Raw genomic sequence first — 24,528 nt, forward strand, 5'->3', positions numbered from 1 at the left:
TTAATCTACAAACCTCGAGGAAAAATAAGACGCGTGTAAGATTCTTATTTTCATTTTCTTTTTGATCCTCCCACATATGGTTAAAACAGGACTTTTTAACTCTGGTTCAAAGTACATACTCCTTAATTATTTTTTTTAAGCTGCTTCGTTGAGGTATTGGAGAAAGAACACGGTCTTGCTGGTTGGTAGGAAATGGAAAATAAACAACAGTCTTCAGTGTTTACATCACTTAGCCGACCCATATATCCACCACAACCTCCTCCCTTCAAGGTTTTGCCTTTTTACAGACAATGTAGTTCAACTTCCAACTTCTTTCCCAGCACATGGGAGTCAATAAGTCACACTGCTGCTGCTAGAGATCCTTGTCAGCTAAATATAAACACGGGTCATTTAAAGTTCATCCTCTTCCTCTTTAACAGTGTTACAAACTGTTAATTTCTATAGAAACTGCTCATAACACACACTTAATCCATGCTGTTTGTGTGAACAGGTGAATATGTGTGGGATGGGGTTTTTGGGGGGTTTTTTTTGTCTACATTGAACATAGTCTCCAAGTCCTTAAAGGAAATGCATGAAGGCTGCCAGTTCTTACTGTCTGTGCCTAAAGTACAGTCATACTAGCTGTCTGTTTAACAAAACTGACCCATATATAGCCTGTCTGACGGATGTATTGCCTGGTTACTATATACAGGCACTAAACATTGAGCTGCAGGTACAAGCATACACACAACAAAGACAGGACGGTTTGTGCATGGTAATATTGGCAGCAGAAATATGGCACTAAATTTTCATAATGTCTCACGTGTAGACACAATAAGGTACGCAACGCGAGCAAATGCGGAACTGTACAAAAAGACAGACATGTTGTATTTGATGCTTTCGGCCTGAGATTGCACGCAAAATGGGAAAATAAGCGCTTTGTGTTCGCGCTGTTTAAGATGCTGGGGGGAGAAAAAAATAAACTTTTTAATGTGTTTCTTTTCTTTTACTTTACTTTAAATCAACAGGCTAGCATAACGCTACGTTAACCAGGTGAGCCTTGATTTGTTATGAAGCTTACTGAAAGTGAGAGAGACTCTTCCAGAACATGAGGACAGCTGCGCTTCCGCCAAGTCAGACTTTGCGACAAGTCGTCAGAAGAAATCGCCGGAGCAGGAGAGAAAGAAGACCGATGGCTAAGGCCGTGTAGCTTTTGTACTGTATCCGTATCAATTTACTATCTATTTAGTGGAGTTGTGCTATGTCTTCAGGAATGACGGGGCAAACACCGTGAGTGTCTGTTTAGTTTGTTAGAACTGAGTAGTCGTTACACAAGCTAGCGCCACACTGCAGAGTTCACCGAACAGTAAGCTAGTGTTTGTTAGCTTAATCTGCTAACTGCCAGCACTACCATGGCCTGTTAGTAAAAGTTAGATTGCAGGGTGTTATTTGACGCTAAAAAAATTCAACAACATACATGGGTTACTCTGAGTTTGTGTTCAGTGTACACCAAAATTATATTTCATTGGAAAAACTCGTGAAACCGTATCGTAACTTGATAGCTAGCTAGCTTAGCTCTCGGCGTCTAACATATTAGCAATGACTAACGCCATCTTATTTGCTAATATGTTAGCTAACAGCTTCTACCGTTACCAGAATCCACAGATTTTACACACGAAAGATTGTTAAAACATTGAAATGCACCGGTATGACAGAGATGTCTAGTAACGCGGAATACGTTTGGCTAAAATAAACAGCTATTCACCACGTTTACTGTTTAGCATCATCAGCGAAGTGTTAGGCAATTTTTCTTGTGATACCACAATGTATTAGTGTATCTAAACAGATCGTTATAGCACAGACAAATTGTTGTGCCGATACTTGAAATTCCAAAGACTGGTTTAGACAGTGGTAATATGGGTGCTCATGTAGTATTTCTCAGGCTGTCCTTAGGTTAGAATACCTAGTCCCCTTTTATTTGACGTCACGGATTTGTTTTTTGTTTATATTTATTTTAGGCAAATAATAATAACTTTATTTGCGTAACACGTGTCAAAACAAAGTAAAGTATTTCCCAAGACATAATGGAAAACATTTAGGAAGAAATAAAGATGAAAAAGCGTTAGGTATAGGAATACTGTCAATAAATAATTTGATAAACTTGGATTGTTATAGTATTATAGTTATAGTATGTTATATGTTATAGTATATCTTTTTTTCAGGTGCCTAACCAGCCGTTGGGATAAGCCAGCCCAGCCTAAACAGAGTGTAGACATACAGCAGCAGAAGAGCAGTGAAAATGCAGCCCACCCTATCTCATTGTCAGGAGTCGTTTCTGGACCAAACAGCACAGTTTCCCAGGCACCAGAAACGGGAGGAAAATCTCCTCAGGGAGGAGTTGAAATGGCTGCAGCAATGGCTGCTAAAATAAATGCTATGTTGATGGCAAAAGGAAAGCTGTTGACTCCTCCACCATTACTTGCAAAGGTGTGCAGTTAGAGAGCTGCTTTGAATAACTGTATCATGTATGTTTTTGTCGTTATTAATGGAGTTTAAGTTTTCTGTGTTATTTCATATATTTTAGACTCCTCCAAGTGTGCCTGTGCCAGCTGTTACAGAAGAGATGGTGGTCACTGAAGTCGACATAAATGATGTACCACTCAACTGCAGGGACCTTCTTACTAAAGGCAAAACACAGGAGGAGGTTGGTGGAAAGTGACCATAGCAGTGTTCCATTTAACACTTTTGTCACACTTTAAGAACTTTTAAAACAAGTTGTCTCTTAAAATATCTTTTTTTTTTTTTTTTTTTTTTTTAAAATCTTCTTTTACCTTTTTCAGATTCGACAGTTTAGTGGAGCCATCGTTTCAACAAAAGGTCATTTCATGACAGAAACTGAAAAGGGAATAGCAGCAGGGTATGTGTTTCAAGTCTTAATACTTTGTTTCTGCAAAGTAGGGACCCCCCCCCTTCCCACCCATTTGCATATTGTGTCTTAAGAAAATCTACATTAATTATTTACTAGAATAGTGAAGTTCATCTAATAAAAGTAAACAGACAAACCTGAATTAATGAGTTTTGCAGTGATAAAGAGTGTAAAATGTTGTCCATGACCGATTTTCTTTCCTTTAGACAAAGACCTTTGTATTTGCACGTTCAGGGAAAGACCCAAGAACAAGTCAACAGTAAGTAGCACATTTTATTGGCTTAATATGCTGAGGCTGACATCATCTAATGTAATTCACAAATGTCACAGCATGTAACAATTGATGTGGCAGATGCTCAAATATCAGTCACTTTTCTTTGCAACAGAGGCTGTAATCAGGATAAAGGAGATCATCTCTGAGGATGTGATGAGGACCTCAGCAGCCTCGGGGGGACAGCAGGTGCCTGTAATTCCACCGCTCACTCTCTACCCTCAGCCGCCTCGACCTGTCGTTCCTTCTACTGTGCCACGGATGCCCAATACCACTTCAGTGCCAGCCCAGGGTCATCGACCAGCAGCTCCTCATTTAGGGGTAGGCAGATGATTAAAAAATAAAGTCAAATTTGTGTGAACTCATCAAACCCTAAATATCAACAACTTGATCTTTAATTTTGTTATTTATGTCTCCTTAAGTATTGGACAAAGACAGATAAGCTGTACATTGTAACCAAAGGTTCAAGACTAACAGTGCTTAGTGAGAAAGATTCTGTAGTCAGGCAGTAAACTGAGGGACACACAGTAGTAGGATTGTTTATTTGGGTGTATAACAATGCTACATTACTCAAAACCTAAGATAAAGTTAGGGTTATGAAATATAAAATTAATTATGCAGACTAGGTTATTGGGAGTGGAGGTAAAGAAAGTGAAGCAAGTGGAGACTATGTTGCTTTCACTGATACCTGCCTCCAAAATTAAGGAGCAGAGAGAACGTCCCTGGTCTACAGTGAAAAGCCTTGGATTACTGCATCTGCTTACAAAGCACTTCTGCCTAATGTCAAGCATGATTTCACTAAACAGCCATAAGGTACATGGTATTGGTAAGGTAACCATGTCTTTATTTCTCTTCAGAGTTTTGTGCACACAAAGATTTTTGTGGGTCTGGACCAAGCGTTGCCTTCATTCAATGTGAAAGAAAAGGTTGAGGGTCCAGCAGGTTCGTACCTGAGTCACATCCAGACAGAGACGGGAGCTCGAGTCTTCCTCAGAGGAAAAGGTTCTGGCTACATAGAACAAGCATCGAAACGAGAGTCCTTTGAACCTCTTTATGTCTACATCAGGTATGTTCATTCTAATTGGAAGAGTCGTTAAATGACATATACACACATTCAGTATGTGCTGTGTGGTTTCAGTGTTAGAGCCCTGCTTGCAGATGAATGGTCGTTTGCTGCATGGCTTTTGCTAGTTTTACTAACCTGATGAACACTGCGCATCTGCAGCATGTGCTAAATGGTTCAGGTGTAGGCCAGAGTTGTCTCTTCAGACGATTGATGTGGGAGAGATCCAGAGGCACAGAACTCATCCAAGGAGATTTCTGCTTTTTGAAAAGACAAAACTTTCTGTAGAAACTGGAAAAACAGTTTTAATGACGTAAATCCTGTAAATTACCTTTCCTATTGCTATTCCAACAGTCTAGCAGCTTATTTTTGTTTTTTCTTTGCCAGTGAGTTGAGCTAGCACGTATTAAGCACAAGTATTAAAGGTTATGGCACAGTGTTGGCTTCACAGTTGGTCTATGTAATGATAATATGTGGCTTTAGTCCTTTACTAAGTCTGTTACATCCTGTTTAACAATGGACCTTTGTTACAGCCACCCAAATGCAGCTGGATTGGAATCGGCAAAGAAACTCACAGAGAGTCTCCTGGAAACCGTAAGTACACACTGTTATCACTGTATTTGTGTCAGAGGGGATTTATATTGCATGAAAGTCTTACAGGAGGTGTAAGAAAGTGAAGCTACTAAAGCGTATAGTTTTCACTGATACCCACCTCCAAAAGTGAAAGTGGTAGTGTGAACCACCTGATCTCCAGAGATAGGTTTTGAGTGCTCTGCACCTACCCACAAAACTTTCTGATTATAGAACTGCAGTTTTGTCTGGTTCATTACATCATTTTAATGTTTCTTTCATTCTTTAGGTGAGAGCTGAGCATGCACGTATGGTGTCGATATACACAGCCACGGGCTCGACACAGTGTGAGTATTCTTCTTAAGTCTTGTCTTAACTAAACAGGCAAATTCCAACAGGGTGACCAAATGTAAGGTACTGACTAACTTCGTTCTCCTTGTGGTAATTAATCCTCCCGTGACGTCTTTAGTGGCTCAGCAATTGCTTGAAATAGTAGGTCACAGTTGTCAAAACACCCTGTTATTGATCCATGTGATATGTGCTATTAACTCAGGGTTCTATACTTTCATTTCAGCATACGCAGTACATGGATTTCCACCTAATAGCAATTACTCTAGCCAGGGGTCCTGGTATAACTACCCAGCAAATGGGTATGCTGGCGGCTATTCAGCGTATCCAGGAGCCACTGGTTATTGGAGTAAGGCAAATGGTCCCCCAAGTCATTCTAACTTGTCGACAAACCCTCCATCTTCTCAGGCAATGGTTCAGTATCCGGTGTGTCCTAGGAAACCACATCCCTATCTTGTTCAGGTAATTATAAAAGTCTAAAGCTGCCACTACTTAAAGTTCCCATTTATTAGTCAGCTGATTTAGAGTGCTACATTTTTAATTGCTTGTTGGAAGAGCCATCAAAAACTGTGACATCATATAGCTAAAACCACTGAATAGATTAATCAGTTTCCAGTTTCAGTGCAAGTTTACACTAGAAGTGCAATAAGACATGAAAGTCATCGAGGTCTTTAGGAGGAGTTTTAGTTCTCTTAAAGTCCTGTGGCAGCATCAATGTGTATGTGTTGGTTTTGCCCTACCCAAGGATCCAAGCAGCAGTGAGACAGTGGAGCCTGAAGGATCTTTAAATACCCCCCCTGACTCAGGAAGTCCCAAGCATCAATTCCAGGAGGGGGCTAAGGATGAAAAGGTTAGCTGAAGAGTAACATCTGTACATATCACTAATAGATAATTCTGCCCATTTTAACATGACCATTACTCACCGATAAACCTGTCTGAATTGCAGCTGATTAGTCCATCTGGTCTTAAACAGAGAAGCTTCAGGCATCACTGCTAAACAACCAACATTGGACAGAATTACACATAATTATAGCTCATGAAATTATTGTATGAAAATATTAGTTTCAGTTTGTTCAGCATAAATACTGACCGTCTCTTTTGCTTTCTGTTTTCTGAGTTACAGTAGTTGTTTACCAAATTACACAAGTGTTTAAGCTGAAAGTTATTGTCTGTAATACAAATGACCATCAAACGGAGCTAAGCAGTGTTTTTTGATCACAGACATTAGTTTCATCTGTATCACTGTGTTAATTAAAAAAAAAAAAAAAGATTAATACGGGGAGGGGATCTGTGACTTCTGCCATTGCTATTTATGTTTTCGGATTTTCAATGGTGTCAGAAATATAGGCAATCACTATTGTGCTAATAAAACACCAGCAGTTCCACTCTACATGTGCATGATCATTTAGAGCCCATGCTGGAAAAAGTATGTGTTAAAATTAGGGGTGCAACAATACTCGGATCGATATTGAACCGTTCGATACAGTGCTTTCGGTTCGGTACACATATGTATCGAACAATACAAAATTTTTCATTTATTTTATCAACTTCTGACGATGCTGTCTGTGTTGACCGCTCAGTGGATCTGCACTCGACAGTGCAGCCTAGGCGGAGTAGTCGAACGCAGATTCACTGAGCGCAGGGCAAGCTAGCGAGACAGAAGTTAAGCTCTCCTTGCAACATGGCAAATTGAACCTCCCCCACCCTCATTCAGATCTGGCGTTTGGAACTATTTTGGTTTTCATGTGACGTACGACCCTGAAGGTAAGCGCGTCATGGACAAAAGTAAAACAGTATGTTGGATGTGCCACGCAATGCTCAATTACATTGGTGGGAACTAGTGTGTTAGCGCAGTTTGCTCGTTAACGTGTTGGCCGTCCAGCCCCATGCACGGGGCGATCCCCGGTAGCTCGTTAACGGAGATTTGCGGTGTTATGGAGTTAACGTCATTTCAACGAGATTAACGCTGACAGCACTAGTGGGAACACAACGAATATGACTGCACATTTACACCGACATCATCCTAGTGCAAAGACAAGTGGAAGAAGACAAAAACAACAAGCACGCATGCTACAAACTTTACCGCCGTTAGCACATAATTCTCCTTATGGGGACCTGATATGTTTAATATGCTGCTGAGAGTATACCCCAGAAGAAGCGTATAGTATATCTTTTATTTTGGAAAGAGCCATTTCTCTGTAATAAACTCTCTTTTCCAAAGATGAGTGATTTCTCAATCAGATATATTTATTTTTTTATTACTTTGTTGTTTCAGCAACATTAAATTTAAAAACTGTAATTTTGAGTTAAAATATATATTTATAATTTTAATAAATGACAAATTAAAAAGGCATGAACATTTTTTTTGTATTGAAAAAATATCGAACCGTGACACCAAAGTATCGAACCGAACCGTGAATTTTGTGTATCGTTGCACCCCTAGTTAAAGTATGTCCTATTATAGGCCAAACTCGAAACTTCCGTTTTTATCAAAAATTTTAAAGAAAGCCGTCTTTCTCCAAATACAGGCTTACTTAGTTGCAAATAATATTACTGACAAATACCAGTCTGACTTTAAGCCACACCATAGCACTGAAATGGCCCTGCTAAGAGTCTATAATGATCTTCTTGTATTTGCTGACTCTAGTCGCCCTGCCGTTTTAGTTTTATTGGATCTGTCTTCACCCTTTCACATGGTTGATCATAATATACTCTTGAGGAGGCTAGAGCATGTTGTAGGCATCAAGGGTTCTGCCCTTAACTGGTTTAATTCTTACCTCACAGATAGATCCTTCTCTGTTGTGATGGGAGGATACTCTTCCTCTGTTGCCCCTCTCTGTTGTGGTGTGCCCCAGGGGTCTGTATTGGGCCCTCTATTATTCTCTTTGTGTATGCTACCCTTGGGCTCCATATTTGAAAAATACAATATTTCTTATCACTTTTACGCAGATGACATTCAAATCTATCATCAACTGACTGATGATTTGTCAGCATCATTGAACTCCCTGTACGATTGCCTGAGAGAGGTTAAAGATTGGCTGTCAGATAATTCTCTCATTTTAAATGAGAAAAAAACTGAAGTTATGGTGTTCGACAGCCATATTCCTCGAGACCAGCTTGTTGCCCTGCTGGGGCCCCTAGCTAACTGTCTCTCTGATTCTATGCGTAACCTGGGTTTCTATTTGGATAGCTCCTTTAAGCTTGATAAGCAAGTATCATCTGTAGTTAAATCTGTTTTTTTGTTTTGTTTTGTTTTGTTTTTTTTTTCCAACTGCGCCAGATTTCTAAAGCTAAGCATTATATACCACACAGGGACCTGGAAAAAACTTATCCACGCTTTTGTGACCTCCAGGTTAGATTACTGTAATTCTCTCTACTGTTCTCTCTTCAAAGGCTGCGACTCGTTCAGAATGCTGCGGCTCGCCTTCTTACTGGAACTAGAAAATTTGACCCTATTACTCCGGGTCTTGTTGATCTACACTGCTTACCAATCAAATATCGCGTTGAGTTTAAAATCGTGCTACTCACTTTTAAAATCCTGAATATCATTGCGCCCGGCTACCTCACTGACCTCCTCAATCTGTACACTCCTTGTCGTGCATTAAGATCAGCAGGTCAATTACTCCTGGCCCAACCTAAGTTTAGACTGAAGACCATAGGCGATCGTGCCTTTGCTTCAGCTGAACAAAACCTTTGGAATAGCCTCCCTGCTTCTATTCGAGCCTTGGACTCTATCCAATCCTTTAAATCAAGATTAAAAGCATATCTATTTGACTTGGCTTTCCTGACCAGTTAATACCCTTTTAAATCTTTTAAATTTTACACTTTTAAATCTTTTAAGTTTTATTAAATTTATTATTTTATTATTAATTTTACTGCTGTTTTTGTCTTCTTAGCGGATTTTGTATTTATCTAACTCTTCTGGTCTGTTAGTGCCTCTATGCTGTCTGTGCTTGTGCCCGATTTGTACCCTGTTATTGACTTATGCTGACTCTCCATATTACTGTGAAGCACTTTGGTGTGCCTTCGGGTTTTTAAATGTGCTATATAAATAAAATTGTATTGTACTAACAACATGTTCCAATTAGGAAGATAACATTAGATTACTGTTCAGTAAAGATGTGAAAAGTACAACAGGTTTGTTTTGGGGTTTTTTGTTTTTGTTTGATTGCATTTGGCCACAACTTTGGCTTGGAGGAAAATCTGATCATGTTTTATCAGTGCTCAGTTCAAAAACAAACTTTATTGAAGCTGTAGTGCCTATCATCTCCCATCAAAAGCACTTTGGGTTGTAATTTGTAAGCAGATTTCTCTCTAGTTGCTCCCTACTATAGATCTGCCTTTAAATTCAGATATTTTAAAAAAGAATATTAAAGATTTTAATGCCTTTGTCCATGCAAGAGGTCTGTTATACAGCGGGGGAAATATTAATTTGATCCCCTGCTTGAATTTGTTAGCTGGCTCACTTAGAAACTGCATAAAAGTTCTGAAATGATTTACATGTAGATGAGTGAAATGAATATTTGATCTCAAAGTATAGTTTGACAGTAGTAAGATGTGTCTTTGTAGTTTGTCACCATGTTTGCACTGTTGTTTGGTCTTGCTCATGATGGTGGACAGGTTTAAATTGAAGTAACTGGACAGGTTTGCTTGATACACATAATGAGTTGAATGAGATCAGGAGTAATTATTTGTCATCTCTGTGCCACACAGCCTATCTGTGGGATCCGGGTTTTATGGGATAGTCTATAACTTGAAAAATTGAATAGGTTTTTTTTTCCTGGTTTCTCTCCATTACATTGGAACTACCATAAAAATTAGCAACTGTTCATTTCTTTGTAAGTGAGCAAACTTGCTGGATCTTGTTGCAGCCTTAGCCGAGTATCAAAATAACTTGAAGCAAATGGGAAGCTCTGAGTGTCTTCCAAGGTTTTCACATGCTAAAATAATTTTCTTTTGAGACAAGCTTTTTCTTTTGAAAGTTTGTAAAAAGGCTTGAATGTTCTGTCTTTTTAGCCCTACGCCATCTCTCCAGAGGGTCCAACTCATCAGGAGTCCACCCTTCCTGCACCCAGTGTTGGCGAGGAGAAAGAAGTAGAAAGGTCTGCTCATAGATCATCGTTTTTCCCTTGTTCTTCGTGAGTCTTGTGTAGCGTAGATATTCATATTTTTCTCTGTTCAGGTTTCTGATGCCTCCCCCGCCACCTCCCTGCGTGGCTCCTGCCGCTGTTGCACGCAAAAGGCCAAGAGATGCCGTGACGGATGATCCAGCGAGTCTGCCCAGCAGCACCGCGTCATTGGGTATGCTGTTCTTTATTTCCTAATACTCTGAGAGCCTGAGTACTCAGATATTTCTTCTGTGGTGTTGTCTGTTACATGAAATGGCATCTCCCCCCCGTGGAGCAATGGGGGAGGAGTGGAGACCTGTGTGAAACCTTCCGCTGGTGAAACTCACTAACATGCTCTTCTTGTATATGTTTTTTGTCTTTCCCTTGTTTTCTCTCTCAACATGTGTCCCTGGACCTGCCTGTTATGGATGTGTGATCTGCTGCCGTTTCATTTGATATCTCCCCCCCCCTGGCTGTGGATCAAACGAACTCAAAAACCACCGCTAATATGGGGCTCCTCAATGGGTTTCCTTTTTGTTTTCTTCTCCTGCTTTGTCTACCCCCCTTCTCTTTTCTCTTTTTCTCTTGCTCATATCTCCCACCTTTCTTCTACTTCTCTCTCTCTCTCCATTTTTCTTTTTTCCCTTTATTGTGCTCTTGCAGGTGTTCAAGACGAGGTGTGCGAGAAGAAGCCTAAAGTGTTCACTGATACATCAGGGTTAGTGCCCTACGGAGGGGATTCCTCCGATGAAGAGGAGGAGAGGAGCCGTAGCAGTAAGACAGATAACTCATAACCTCTGCCCCGTCCCATCCCCACTGTCCAGGACATTCATAGACCACATTCAGTAGATCAGCAAGTTTCACAAACTCAAACCGCATCAAAGGAAAAGTCCACCCTTGTATCATACACTGTTCTGGCATGTTACACCACATTTACTACAAAGACAAATATATTTGCTGACAACTGCCTTCGCACAAAGCAGGGGAGAGTCCTTTTTATTCTTCCGTTTTTCAGAACAGATGCATTTTTAATTTTAAGCTCTGTCAGGATCTTGGAGACAGTTCTTTGAAAGTTAGTGTACCCCTTTTACTATTGACATACCTTTTAGATCAGGTAGCCAACCTTCAAAGCCCATCGGTCTTCATACAGCATTCGTAACATGCTTTAAAAAAAGGACACATGTGGAAATAGGTTATTTTTGGGGAGGGGGAGTAAAGTAAGGGGGGGGGGGGGAATTCAAACTTTCTGCTGCCTATGTAGAAAATGTAAATATAGAAGTCTAGATGCGAACTATTTCAGCGTCAATGTGGATTTATGTTAAAATGTCACACCTCTTTGGGCTACATTTGTGGGTTTTTTATTTTCATTTTATTTTTTTTATGAAATAGTGATCTGATTGCAAATTCAAACACATCATCATTAGCCACTTTATACAGTGTGTGGAAGTATTCTGGGTGGACTTTCCTTCTACATATGTGAATATAGTTGTATTATAATTTCAATTGGGTTTTTTTCCCCCTTTAATTTTTTTTCTCAAATGCATTTTTTTTTTTTTTTTTGGTGGGAGCGCAAAGAAAAGACAGCTCCTTATTTCCCCCTTTGGACTTAAACACTCAAGTCTGCTGCAGTCACAGGTGGTTTAAATATTGTACAATTTAGTGAAACCTTTTCTTATCTTGGAAAATGGTGTATGCCTGTTCCCATGGAATACTATAATAAAAACATTTGAAAGCAGTGTGTTGTCTTTAGTGAGAAAGTTCAGTTTTTAATGGAGATTGGCGTTACAAACATTGGTTTTGTTCGATGTCACCGAGCACTTTGGTAAGTATTAAAGTCGATAATTGTTTTGTCCTTGTTGCCTGGGTTTTTATTTCTTCTTGATACTTCTGATGTCAGATGAATGTGTATTCAGGAGCTTCTATGCTGTTGTGTACAGTAAGCGCTCCCGGGTTGTCCAGGCTAAAGCAGGGGTGGACGTAATTTTGGAAGTGACAGTGGAAGGTGTGCAGATGTTGTTCCAGATTTACGTTAAAGAAAGACAGAGTCCCTCTGTCGTAGTCGAGTGCCACTCCAATCCGTACGGGGTTCACAGTGATCCTCAAGTCAGGACTCCAGCCGTTGTGCAGAAACTCGTATTTATGCCTAACAAAGGGAGAAGCATTATTATTGAGTGTGTCAAAAAGCAATTTTATTCATACTGTTGATGATTTTCCCGCTCTGTCAGCCATTAGGAAAGCAGATGCTGAATAATGAGCCAACAGCAGGATTTCAAATGGCTGCAGCTTAAAGAAAATGAAAAATGTGCTTGTTAAATTGTGCGTAGGCAGAATCAACAAGAAGATGCCCACAATGGGAGCCATATTCAGGGCTCGTGTGATATGCTGCTGCGAATGACTCGCTAAATGTGATAATTCATCTGTCCTGCTTTGTTCCAAGAAGAGTTGCCATAGAAACTATTATAAAGTAACAGATATTCAGCTGTGGGCTTTTCTCCCTTCAATGGGCTTAGTTTCACACAGAACGGATGCACTTTTTTTTTTCTTTTTTTTTTTTTTTTGCTTAGGAAAGGGAAAATTTCTGAATGCTAAAAATAAAGTCTTGGCCCAGTTTCTGAGAACTGCAATAGTAGGCCCTCAGAGGATCCGCATGTTAATTCTGCTATCAGATTGGTGGAAAAGTCTGCATCTATTAGGTCTGTGGAGTCCTGTGAAAATGTCTGCTTCTTTTCAGGGAACAAGTATATTTTAAGAAAAATGACTGAGCAGAAAACCAAAGCTACTACAGCACTTGTCTTGAAAACACGCAGACGCTGTTCAAACTGAGATGATTAATATGAAATATATGGGGACTTTGTTACAGTAATCGGATACAAGTATTTTGCGGTTCAGCAGTTATGCTTTTGTATATTTGCTAAACCGTTGTTCACAGGCATAGTTTACCTATAGGATCCCTGGTGTGCAGTTATTTTGGAGGAGTACTAATGTGTAAAGAGTACTGACAGGACATCACAGGGTGTTCAGCAGTGAAGCTGATGAAAGAACCCTGGCTGGTACTGACTGCTACCTGGATGGACTCAGGATGTGTCTCATACACCACGAGGTACTGTTGGCCCCAAGATACGAGTTCCTCTCTGTGTCCTCATAGGCAACTCCGATCCGGAACTCTGTCCCATCATCCACCTCAACTTCCCAGTAATGCCTTCCTCGCACTGGAATCAGATCCCCAAGGACAGCTACACATCTGTAAAGACACTGACATTTAAACATCTGCAAGTGTATAGAGTCATCTTTATAAGTCAAGGTTCCCATTATTCGCACCTGGTAAAGGTGTTGTCATCTAAGGCCATGGCACTTATGGGAAGTTCTTCATCTCCATAAAAGATTGTGAAGCCATCTTCAGAGATGGACAGGCAAGGATGGGCAGTGTCCTCCAGGAGATAGAAAAACGTACCTGCACAGGTAAATGGGTGTTTGATTGCAAAGACTGCCTGAATCCATGTATGTAGTAAGAAGGTATATTTATTTAAGCTACGGCTTAAACACAGGACATCAGATTGATTTATTCTAATCGTGCAACCTCTGTTTCTACAAGGCTAACAATGAATAAACTTATATGCTCTTTCTAAGCGAAAGGAGTCTCAAACATGATGGGGATGATCGACAAGTAGATGCTTAAAGTTACAGACAGACATAACTGTTCTGCTTTAAACGATAAGGTCCATACCGCCTATGAGTGAGCCAAAAGCATAATGAAAACGCTGATCCCAGTTGTTTCTCACCTGTCGTGGTGATAGTAATTGGTTCACTCCTGTCACTGGGCCCTCCGATGTTGACCGCTCTCACAGAGATGAGGTAACGTTGTCCTGGCTGCAGCTGGATCAGACACTGACAGGTGGGCACTGCTACAATAGACCTGGGGTTGTAATTGAGACATGAGGGTCACGCGTCTTCCTTTAAATATATAGTAAATGCAGAACACTGATCACTTTGTGAACTGTATTGTATTTTGTATGGTTACCAAAACATAAATCACTGAAAGATCACCTTGAAATTCTGGTGGTTAAACAGAAACTTATATTTGTATATACTCATAATTGAACATTTTCTTTAAGTCTACCTTGAAAAAAAATTCATAATAAAAAGATAGTTTACTGCACAGATAAATGTTTAAAGTGTTCTCCAGAGCGACTGGATAAGAAATGAAAATGACCCCAAATGTGGGCACAGCATTCTAGCTGAGGCCAACAGCACTGCAAGGGCTGAAGCTAAGAATAGATTTTCTAGGACAGAGTGCATCTTGATTCAGCAGCTCTATATCCATGGGACCTCAAAAAAACAAAACTTCCCAGGCAAGCACTAACACCAGCTTGTTTATTTTGAAGCAAAAGCCTTATCAAAGGAAAAAGCCAGTGGAGCCTAATATCACGGAGTACTGCGTCTTTGAAGCTCTGCGTTTCCAGCGAAGCGCTTCTATTTTTACCGAGCTATTTTAACTTTAACTCTAGGCGCGGCCTTTTCAAAGTGACAGATTTCAAGGAGAGGGCACGGTTAAATTTTGAGCTTGCCAAATCGGTCTCGTTAATAACACCTCTTACTCGGTAATGCTGCTCTCTGTGCCGTCTGCACCCATCTCCCTGAGCTCCACCGTGTAGGAGTCTACGGGGTTGGTGTTTCCTGACTCCCAGCGGATCAGAGCAGCCTCTGGACAGCTACTGCACTCCCTCTGCTTAATCACTGGAGGTGATGGCACTAGGGGAGAGAGGATTTAGACTTTTATTCCCACCAACACACCACTTTGGAGTGATTGCAAAGCTGAGGAAAGTGGCAGAACTATTATTATTTTAAACTGCCACAAGTTTAAGAACTCCTCACATAGTTGGAGTGTGACATTTGTTACCCGTCATGTATAAGGCCTTCTCACTGGCTGGGCTGATGCCTGTGGTATTGGTAGCAGTCACCCAGAGCTCGTACTGAGCATTGGGCAGCAAATCTGCAACAGTGCAGTGCGTCTCCTTCAACGTTACCTTGCTCACTTAAATAAAAAACAAAAAGATGAGCACACCTTTAGATTGCAATATTTTCAGGGAGATCAGTAGATACAAGTTGAGCAGCAGATGGTGACATTATCATGCAGTGCACATCTGCAGGGAGCGTCTCTGGTTTATACCCTGCGGTGTGAAGGTGCTGTCTGCTGGTGTATCCTCCAGCACCGGCCTGTAGTAAAGCTCGTAGTACTCCACTGTGTCATCAGAGAACAAGCTCCAGCACACGCGCAGGGATGTCTGAGTGGCAGAGTTGGGCATCTGGGGATTGATTACTGGGGCAGATGGAGCTGGGGGTTGTTTGATAGAGATTCACTGTAAATTCAGCACAGTTATCAAGAAGTCTTTTTAAAGTACAAAAATCTAAATGTTAAGACAGCTCTGTTCTGGTTGAAGCTCAACACTGACACCTCTGTGTGATTCCTATTATTAGGATTCTCATTTTCAGTGACGCAAGACACGGCGTGTTGCTAGATTTGTATTTTTCAAGTGACAGAGAAGGAGGCGGAAAGTGAACCAGAGGAGGCTATTTGTAGATTCAGACCTGGAACAACGTTGATCGAGTCCATCATGGTTTTGACATCCGACAGGTCAGCGAGCGGTGTGTTGAATTCAAGACATGTAGACAGCGTGAGGTCAACCTCGTCTTTGGCAAACTCCTCGATTCTAGTGTGGTACAGAACAAAAAAAAGCCCTGATTTTAAAAAACGTGCAGTGCGTTATCAGGCTAATGTTCAAAATTTGACCATAAAATAAATACTTTACGTGCTTTTCATCAAGCATGCAAGCATGTTTTGTACAGTGGATGGAGTTTGTTCAGCAGAGTTGTGTCTGTGGGTTGTGCCCATGAATGAATATGAATGATTGAAGTCTGAAGAAACAAGACATATTGTCAGTTTAACAGCATTTGTCGCAAGTCAGCCAACACAACCATATTGAGATGCCGTCCCACAGCAGCGTGTGACCAAGCTGGTGACCAGCATGAGGAGGAGGTGCCAGGCTGTTGTGGCTGTGTGTGGATCTTCCACGTGCTACTCAGGGCCCTGTTTGTTAAATGAATAAATTGTTTCTTCAGACTTTAATCATCCAGTCCAATAAACTACGCCAAACCAGAGTCAGTAGCAGAATAAGCTGACTGGTATTGGAAGAGGAAATTTGACAAGTGTTTCACGGGCGCGACCCACATACTCAACTCTGCTGCTCAGCCCACAAATGCATTTTCCCTAATAAATGTGGCTACATTTAAGGGGAAATAAACAGGCTTTCCAACGTATAGGTCTATTGGCAGGAAGCAACCTTACAAAAATAAATAAATAAAATAATTGACCAAATACAAATTTCTTTACTTTTTGTGCTAGGTTCAAGGTTCAAGGTTCTTTTTTTGTTTTTATTTGCTAAGTTCAGTAAGTGGACCTTCAACTGGGATTTTAAAATATATCAAGTTAAATAAAACTAAAGTCTGAAACTAAAGGGAAGACAAATCTCACATGTTATTGATGCTCGATCTCTTAATATCACACCTGCAGTGTCACACTGTGCAGACTCACTGTGCAGCCTCATGCTTACCTTTTAATTGTGGGCATAACTGTCTGTCAATAAAATCCAAAGAAATAATTTCAATAGCAAAATAAATAAATGAATAAATGCTAATCAATGCTTCATATCCACAATTGCATTAGCTGGCCATGTTTTATTTATTTATTTATTTTTGGGGCCATCTGCAAATATGATCCAGTGGAGTCATTTATCACCTTCAAAAGAAGCCTCTTGTCCTGGCTGCGGTAGACCTCCTGCGCTGTCTCGATGAGCTCCTTGGAGGCATCGAGTGCCTGACCACAGGCCAGCAGCTGACCGTACAGGGCTTCCAGCTTACTCTTCTTCTCCTCCTCCAACCTTGCCGCGCTCTCATCCTGTCGCTGAGACAGTGTCTGCAGCACGTCATTGTAGTGCTGCTCCAAGTGCTGCTCTTGACGGCCAAAATTCTCCTGTACGTGCAATAATATGAGAGAGTTAGAGTGTAACACATTTGTTTTACAGGAAAGAACAAATTAAAAAAACAACAATTTGATGTAATAAAATGGGCTTGTGATGACTTTATTACTGTCTATGAGTAAAAAAAAAAGGAAAAAAGCATCTCTGCATATTCATATGATAATAAAACAGTAAAGTTATGTCAAAACAAAGGAGATCAGACTAGACGTTTGAGTAGTACCTCCACTGTAAGGAAGATCTCTTCCAGATGACCAGCAAAGCTCTCCATCTCTGCAACCTTCTCTTGCAGCTGATCGCGAATCAAGATGATCTCCCCCTGAAAGCAGTCATGACGCAAGCTTGAGCTCTTTTCACATTTAATTCAAACCTGCAACACAGACTACAATGAGGGGTAACAGTTAAGAGTTTATGTTGCTGTTTACTATGAGTGTATCTTAATCAGATGTTTCCCCTCACTCAGCTATTCATTTTACTCTTCTGTATTGTGTTGGCATTCTCTCAGAGAAGTGATTAAATGCAATGAGACGACTGTGGCTGAACAGAGGTAGTTAGTGTCCTCACCTCAGTTTCTCCCTCCTTAAAAGCATCCTCCTCACCATCACTTCCATCTTCTGCTGCAGTGGGAGATGGAGGTGAGCCTACATTGTAGGTCTCCATAGCAGTAGACTCTCTGCTTAACTCCTGGAGCTCGGCTTCTTCTGCAATTACACCCAGCCTGCCTCCTCTGATCTCATACAAGTCCATGATGACAAGGACTCAGGCGAGGACTGAGGCTTAAGTAGTGTCCTGAAACTGCATCGGAGGAGAATTTAACAAAGCAGAACTGCTATAGTGAGCAAGCAGCTGATAACAAATTTACCTGAAAATTTAAGGGAGCCGTTTGGTTCTTAGACAGCCTTTTCAGGCCAGCAGCAGTATCCGGCAGGACAGCAGTGACAGAAATAGATGGGACTGTGTTTGCTCACATTTCACAGGCATGCCAAACATCTACACAGGAAGTTCGTTATTAATGAAATAGATTCATTAAACGTGGTCGAAAGTCTGCAGAGGTCTGAGATATGCTGACATTGTAAAGGAACAACAACTAAAAGTTAAATGCTTTAATTTTTAGGATTTGGAAATCCCCGAACATGTGATTTAAAGGTCAAAGTTAAAGGCAGTACCAGAGGCTTATGGTGCATTCAAGGTTCCTCGTAAACTTTAGTTTAAGACATATCAAACGCATTGGATTAGAAATTTCTGTAATGGGACCCGCCTGCTCTTAGTGACCCAGTCTAGGTTTTTCGTGGTTACCATTTTTTGTCAAAACAGCGTATTCTTTAAAAGGTAGATATCTGTGTTAGTAAAACCGTTAGCTCATATTGACCGATAACTTCCGGGGCTGGTGAAGGCAACTGACGTCACACAAATGGCGGACGTTGTAAACAGAGCCAGCAGCTTCTCGGCCAGGGTGAAATATCTCTTTTTAAGATGAACAGCATAGAGTGTGAGCGGCTAGACAGTCTGGAGGGGTGGGTGGCCGTTAAAAGCAACATATTTGAGGAAGATGAGGCCTTTAAACTGGGCTTCATCGTACAGTGGAACGTCATCGAGTGTAAGTTCGCCGTCACCTGCCATAACCGGACGTTACAGCGGCAGAAGCGCAAATCCGAGCCTGCCGCCGACGACCCTCAGATGAGCTGGGCAGGACTCTTCTCCGTCAGCGATCTGAAGCACGTCCACCAGCAGTTCACCTGCGTGGCCGACGTCCTGGGAGGCTGCTTCCCGGATTTGACGGAGTTTGAAGAGGGCAACATTTGGGACTTGCTCTTCCTGAATAGGAGATCAGGTCCAGACAATGACGAGGAGAGGGACTATGACACCCCGTGTAGGAAACTCGAGAAGTATTTCAGCACCGCTATTGACCTCTGCGGACGGAAGATCGTTCTCGACACTTTGTTCGCACAGGATGACCGAGATGTCGAGGAGTACTTTGAGAATTTACAGGAGTTCAAAAAGAAAAGCTTGCAGGAGGAGATGTCAAGGGCCAAGGGTCACCTGAGACAGGTGAGGCGTAGAGGTGGGCGGATCGATCTAATATCGATACCAACGCGATAGGACTGAGACTGTTTTTGTTCCCTAAGTGCAGTATGCCCACTGGATTTTGTTAAATAAATGTGTTTTAGAGGCAGGCACATTTACATTCCAGGTCTCCAGAAAATCTGTTTCCAAACACCTTGTGTTAATTAATTAATGTGGAAAGTAAAAATCACAGTGATTTAGTGGTCATTAAAATGTGTTCAGAATGTGTAAATTAATGATGAATCAATCAGTAATCATGGCACACTGCTCTCCCCTTTGTAATCTACATTTTATAGGGCAAAAGTATTGGCATCGGTATCAGCAACACTGGCCCTGTATCTGTTTGGTGCCCCATCTATGATAGAAGTCTTACAACACCTTAGAAACATGAGTCCCTGAAGTCTGAAGTCTGAGAAAGACTGCATGCTCTCTAATCCCAAGAAGTTTAAAGGTCTAGTCTGCCATATTAGCACCTCTAAGTGGTGGTGTGAGCCTAAATCAGGTCTACCATGACACAGCAAACCACAGCTGCTGTTCCAGCCAAGGCTCTAGATGTTGCAACACCACCAGCACCGGTCTTTGTTTGCTGCTTTAACCTAGCTCTGTTTAGTTTGTTTCACATGCAAATGGAAGTAAAAGCAGTCAAATGACAGCCAATAGACCAATGAAGCATTTGAAGAGCATAATACGTCAGCTTGACATCAAAACAGAAATCTAGTTCCATTCGAGATCCACTGGAGATCGCTGGAATGCATGCCTCCAAGCTTATCATGTCCTTTTATCAAAATAATGTGGTCTGAGTTATGGTAGCTGAGTTTTTACATGCCCACACTGTACCTGTTTCCACAGACATCATGATGTAGCTCGCTGAGCTGAAAATGTGCTTGTTGTGCTGGTTTGTTTCCTTACACAGTTGTAAGGTTCTGATCAAGAATTGGTCACAGAAACAACGAGCAAGTGGACCTGTAAGAAAAACTGTTGATGGCACCGCTACGAGTAGAATAAATGTATCAGAATCTGTACTCGGTGCCGGTATTATGTCTACATAAACCACTGTTACGGTTCTGCTGTAAATGATACCTTTATGACATCCTATCCAGCTTTTGCTTATGCTGTCTCAGATGCAGGTTTGTGGTGCTGTGTTGATTGTTTTTAATGGCTAAAGCAAACATTGTTCCCTTTGTATGCTGGAAGATGTCAGGGCATAGATAACACTTGATTTTCCAACTATTTACATATTTTGAATCCAAGCCATTTAACATTTTCTTAACCAAGATCTCACTCTCCAAAAAAAAAAAGTCTCAGTTCCAAATATTTCATCACTCTCACATAAAATGTTTTTTAATACCTGAATTTGTTTGACTTCAGCGGTCAACACCGCAGAACCAGGTCCAAGAATCCCCGTGGTGTTCAACCACTAACCTCATCTTGAAGTGTCTTCACAAGTCTACCTTCAGCCCACCCAAGTTGTATTCTGAAAGGCCTAGTTATCGACTCTTGTGTTAGCTGGCACGGATTGGATTGGTTCATTCTGAGTATGAAAAGTCATATAGAGCAAAACTAAGCTGTGTGCTCAGGGTAAACCCAGATCATGGTGTTTATGTTTTTTTTTGTCTCCACAGCTGCTACAAAGTCACAGCGGTGCTGACAGGATGGTCATGCTGCTCAGCATCTACGAGGAAGAAGACGAGGCCTACCAGGACCTGGCGACTGTCGCCACGACTTTCTTCCAGTACCTGCTTCAGCCTTTCAGGGACATGAGAGAGCTGGCCTGCCTTTACAAGATGGACATCCTTGTAAATACACACGTTGTCAGAATGTTGTACACGATTATATGCAGGGGATGTACTTAGTGTTAATATCAGAAATTTAAGATTTTGATGAAAATAAAAAAAGGGAGGATTTTACAATACTGTGCAAAAGTCTTGAGCCACCCCCTCATTTCTTTATATTTTGCTAGGAAAATGTGAAATATTGCAGTGATTTATCAAAACATATAAACATAGCTAAAATATACAGTATGTGAGGCAAAAACAGAGATTGACTTTTAAGCTTGTTAGAATTGTACAAAGTTTCTTCAACACAGCCTGAACAATCTCGTAATTTCTTTAAGTAGTCTTCAGGAATAATTCTCCAGGCTTCTTTAAGGACATTCAAAACTTTTCTTTGGATGTTTGCTGCCTTTTGTTCTGTTATCTGTCAAGCTGATCCCGCACTGCTTCAGTAAAGTTGAGGTCCAGGCTCTGGGGAGGCCAGTCTGTGACTGATGGTGTTTTATTATGTGTTTCTCTATCCAGGTATACTTTTACTGCACTCACAGTTTGTTTGGGATCATTGTTATGATGAGAAATGAAGGCGTTGCCAATTAGGTGCTTTCTTGATAACATGGACCAAAATGTGATGGTACTTTTCTGTGTTCATAATTCCAGCAGTTTTGACAACGCCTCTGAATGAAACGTAGCCCCAAACCACGATGGAGCCTCCACCGTGTTTTATAGATGGCTGTAAACACTCACTGACAGTGATTTGAACCAAAAATGTCAAATTTGGGTTCATCACTCCATAAGATCTGTTGTCAGTGATTTGTCAGTCTAGTTCTTATGTAGTTTGGCACACCTCAGCCTTTTCTCCCTGTTTCCCTTCCTTAAGAATCGCTTCTTTACTTCGTTGACCAGTAGATGGATCAACTAAAACATCACAAGGATCTCTCAGGTCCTGTGTCAGGACTTTGCTGGATGTATTCCTGTTTCTTAAAGACATGACTTCCACATGCTGTTTACCTGCTGTAGACAGATTTTAGACCTGCCACTTCTTCTTTTGTCCTCCACTTACCCAGTCTTTTTAAGGACACACTGTACATGATGCTGAGCTGCTGCTAAGTCTTCAGCTAATAGCACAATGAATAAAATGTTTTTTTACTAAGTTGTCTCTTCTGTGTAAACACTGTTCCATGCTTCAGTAATTCATGTGGCATTGTTAGGTGTCTTCTCTAAGTCTGACTCCTTGGAAGCACATAAAGAAAGAGAGTTGGCTCAAGACTTTTGCACAGCACTGACCGATACGTCCTCTAGTGATCACATAAAGGTCTCTTTCACTCTTAACTGGTTCATTTGTTATTGCTGAGCCACACACAGCACTCATGAATAGACTGACCTGTTGCATCACTATGTCCAGTGTGGTTCTCAAACTCTGTGATGTAGGTTAAAGAACATTATTTTTTAAAGGGAATTTTTAGCCTTTATTTTGATAGGACAGTAAAGAGTATCAGGAAATTAGGGAGAAAGCAAGGGGAATGACATGTAAAAAGTGAGCGTGGTGTAGGGAAAATATTTATGTCCACTTAGAGGGAAAAGAGAGGTCAGAATTTGTTTTTACACTCATCCAAATATGAATAAAGCTCCCATGAATGCACAGTTAATACATACTTCTTACGGACAGGTAAGCCCTTGAGTAAAGACCGTTTTGCTTGCTGTGGTTGTCTGCAGAAGTCTTTGGAGTTTGAGGAACTGGGTCCTAAGAGAATTGCAGCTCTGGAAAAGGAGGCGGAGGAGTGGAGGAAAAAAGCAGAGGATGCAGTCGCCTCGATTCAGGACATCACTGTCACCTACTTTGCACAGACTTCAAAGGCTCTGGCTGGTATAAGTTGCTGTGTTTATATCTGCGTGGATGTTTCGGTTAATTATGAAATGTGTAAATGATCAAAACCTCCAAAAAGATTGTTTTCAGAGGAAATGGTTTTAAAAGAAAAGCCTCCATGATTACGCTATGGGATTCATTTCACACTTGTAAGGAAAAAATTATAACCTTTATATATACACGACAGCTCCTTGTGCACATTTCCAGGTATGGTGAAACAGATGGAGGAGGATAAGTGTCGTTTTGGACCCGCTGCCTGGGCGTCAGCGGCTCCCAGGCTGGAAAAACTCCGTTTCCTATTGGCCAAAGAAACCCTGCAGCACATGAGAGCCACCGAGATGTGCCTCAGCCGCAAGAAAGACAGCATCAAGGAGAGGGTGCGTGTCCATTTTATCTTTCGTTCTTTCTTGTTTTCCATTAGTATCAGCTGCTTTTCCAGTGGTTCTGTAATGACTCAGCACATTCGGTAACATCTTACTAGAGTGTGGTGCAGTTGTAAGACTTTAGTTATCATTCATGTCTTTATTTCCGTGCCAAGGCCAACGCTGCTTTTGTAGTGGTTGTAAGTCAGTAGAGATGTGACACGGTGCCTACTCGCTCTCATGTATCATTCACTCGGTACTCCAGTCTGATGTGAGTCTGTGGCTGCTCTGTTCCTTTTGATCTATTTATAAAGGTTCTCTGAAAACATAGAGAATCCCCTCAATACACCCCCATCCCGATCACAAAAAAAACCCTCCACACATGAATAAGTGAGTGTGTCTGGGTGCATATATGCATACTCAAAATGTGCCAGCTACACACAAATGTGTGACTGCACCGGGAGGATGTTTCTCATGTCAGGATCACGGCATTTTTCGGGATGGTACGGCACCGGATCACTTGCTGCTTCACGGGGGTCATGCTGTGCGTTTGAGCTCTTGAAAAGAGCAAGGAGAACAACCGCAACACCTTTACCTTCACACGGCTGCATTCCCATCCCATTAAGCTTTTTAAATAATAAAAAAAAAGTCAGGTTTGAGGACGCTGGCGTCATCCGTCACTGTGAAATCAACCCGAGCCTTTACATCTGCAGCTGTGTGCGAGTGTTCATAACGAGATCAGCGAGCTACACCTACGCAAACTCTTGCGCTGGTGGCAACACAGCTCGGTGACTCTTTAGAGCGTGCCAGTATGCCTGCGGGTATCCCAGATGTTTGCGTGAGTGTACCGCTTCAGTCTCTGTGGCAGCTGTGTCATATTCCAGCAGTGTGTGTATTTGTGTTCGACATAATTAAGAGCATTTTAAGGCTGTATTTTGAATGCTTTGAATGCAAAAGCTCATGCATGGCACATGCTGCAGGTAGCTGCTGGTTTCAGCTCATTTCATCACAGCATGAAAGCTTGCAGAGATTAAACTGTCTTCAGACAGGCAGTTCATCACAAATGCTTAATTTTTTATGTCAGATTTATCTTGTGTGTGTGTGTGTGTGTGTGTGTGTGTGTGTGTGTGTGTGTGTGTGTGTGTGTGTGTGTGTGTGTGTGTGTGTGTG

The 24,528-nt window shown here is 41.3% G+C and overlaps 3 protein-coding genes across 3 annotated transcripts in view; 2 read left to right on the forward strand and 1 right to left on the reverse strand.

The window, feature by feature from the left end:
• Nucleotides 1-1,069: 1,069 nt before the first annotated feature.
• Nucleotides 1,070-11,833, forward strand: LOC102301404 (KH homology domain-containing protein 4). The gene is made up of 14 exons (XM_042227467.1): nt 1,070-1,269; nt 2,202-2,466; nt 2,564-2,683; nt 2,820-2,896; nt 3,112-3,164; nt 3,292-3,497; nt 4,034-4,242; nt 4,773-4,833; nt 5,099-5,156; nt 5,384-5,619; nt 5,903-6,007; nt 10,174-10,259; nt 10,340-10,458; nt 10,929-11,833. The coding sequence occupies exons 1-14, from the start codon at nt 1,241-1,243 to the stop codon at nt 11,057-11,059; spliced, it is 1,755 nt and encodes a 584-aa protein (XP_042083401.1). The 5' UTR covers nt 1,070-1,240; the 3' UTR covers nt 11,060-11,833.
• LOC102300886 (fibronectin type III and SPRY domain-containing protein 2) lies at nt 11,801-18,661 on the reverse strand. The gene is made up of 13 exons (XM_042227466.1): nt 18,159-18,661; nt 17,861-18,091; nt 17,520-17,615; nt 17,059-17,292; nt 16,874-16,896; nt 15,852-15,973; nt 15,433-15,597; nt 15,163-15,297; nt 14,861-15,014; nt 14,045-14,178; nt 13,584-13,716; nt 13,330-13,506; nt 11,801-12,408 (listed from the first exon to the last, which is right to left on the reverse strand). The coding sequence occupies exons 2-13, from the start codon at nt 18,041-18,043 to the stop codon at nt 12,159-12,161; spliced, it is 1,806 nt and encodes a 601-aa protein (XP_042083400.1). The 5' UTR covers nt 18,044-18,091; nt 18,159-18,661; the 3' UTR covers nt 11,801-12,158.
• Nucleotides 18,662-18,677: 16 nt separating this feature from the next.
• Nucleotides 18,678-24,528, forward strand: part of LOC102300568 (WASP homolog associated with actin, golgi membranes and microtubules) — an 18,859-nt gene continuing 13,008 nt past the window's right edge. The window contains exons 1-4 of the mRNA XM_005943270.2: nt 18,678-19,345; nt 20,983-21,156; nt 22,846-22,996; nt 23,204-23,373. Coding sequence (XP_005943332.1) covers nt 18,770-19,345; nt 20,983-21,156; nt 22,846-22,996; nt 23,204-23,373 — 1,071 coding nt within the window. The 5' untranslated portion in view covers nt 18,678-18,769. The remainder of the gene's footprint in view (nt 19,346-20,982; nt 21,157-22,845; nt 22,997-23,203; nt 23,374-24,528) is intronic.

Source organism: Haplochromis burtoni, unplaced genomic scaffold, assembly GCF_018398535.1.
Source record: "Haplochromis burtoni strain Fernald_Lab_line unplaced genomic scaffold, NCSU_Asbu1 Contig_262, whole genome shotgun sequence".
NCBI classification, from domain to species: domain Eukaryota; kingdom Metazoa; phylum Chordata; class Actinopteri; order Cichliformes; family Cichlidae; genus Haplochromis; species Haplochromis burtoni.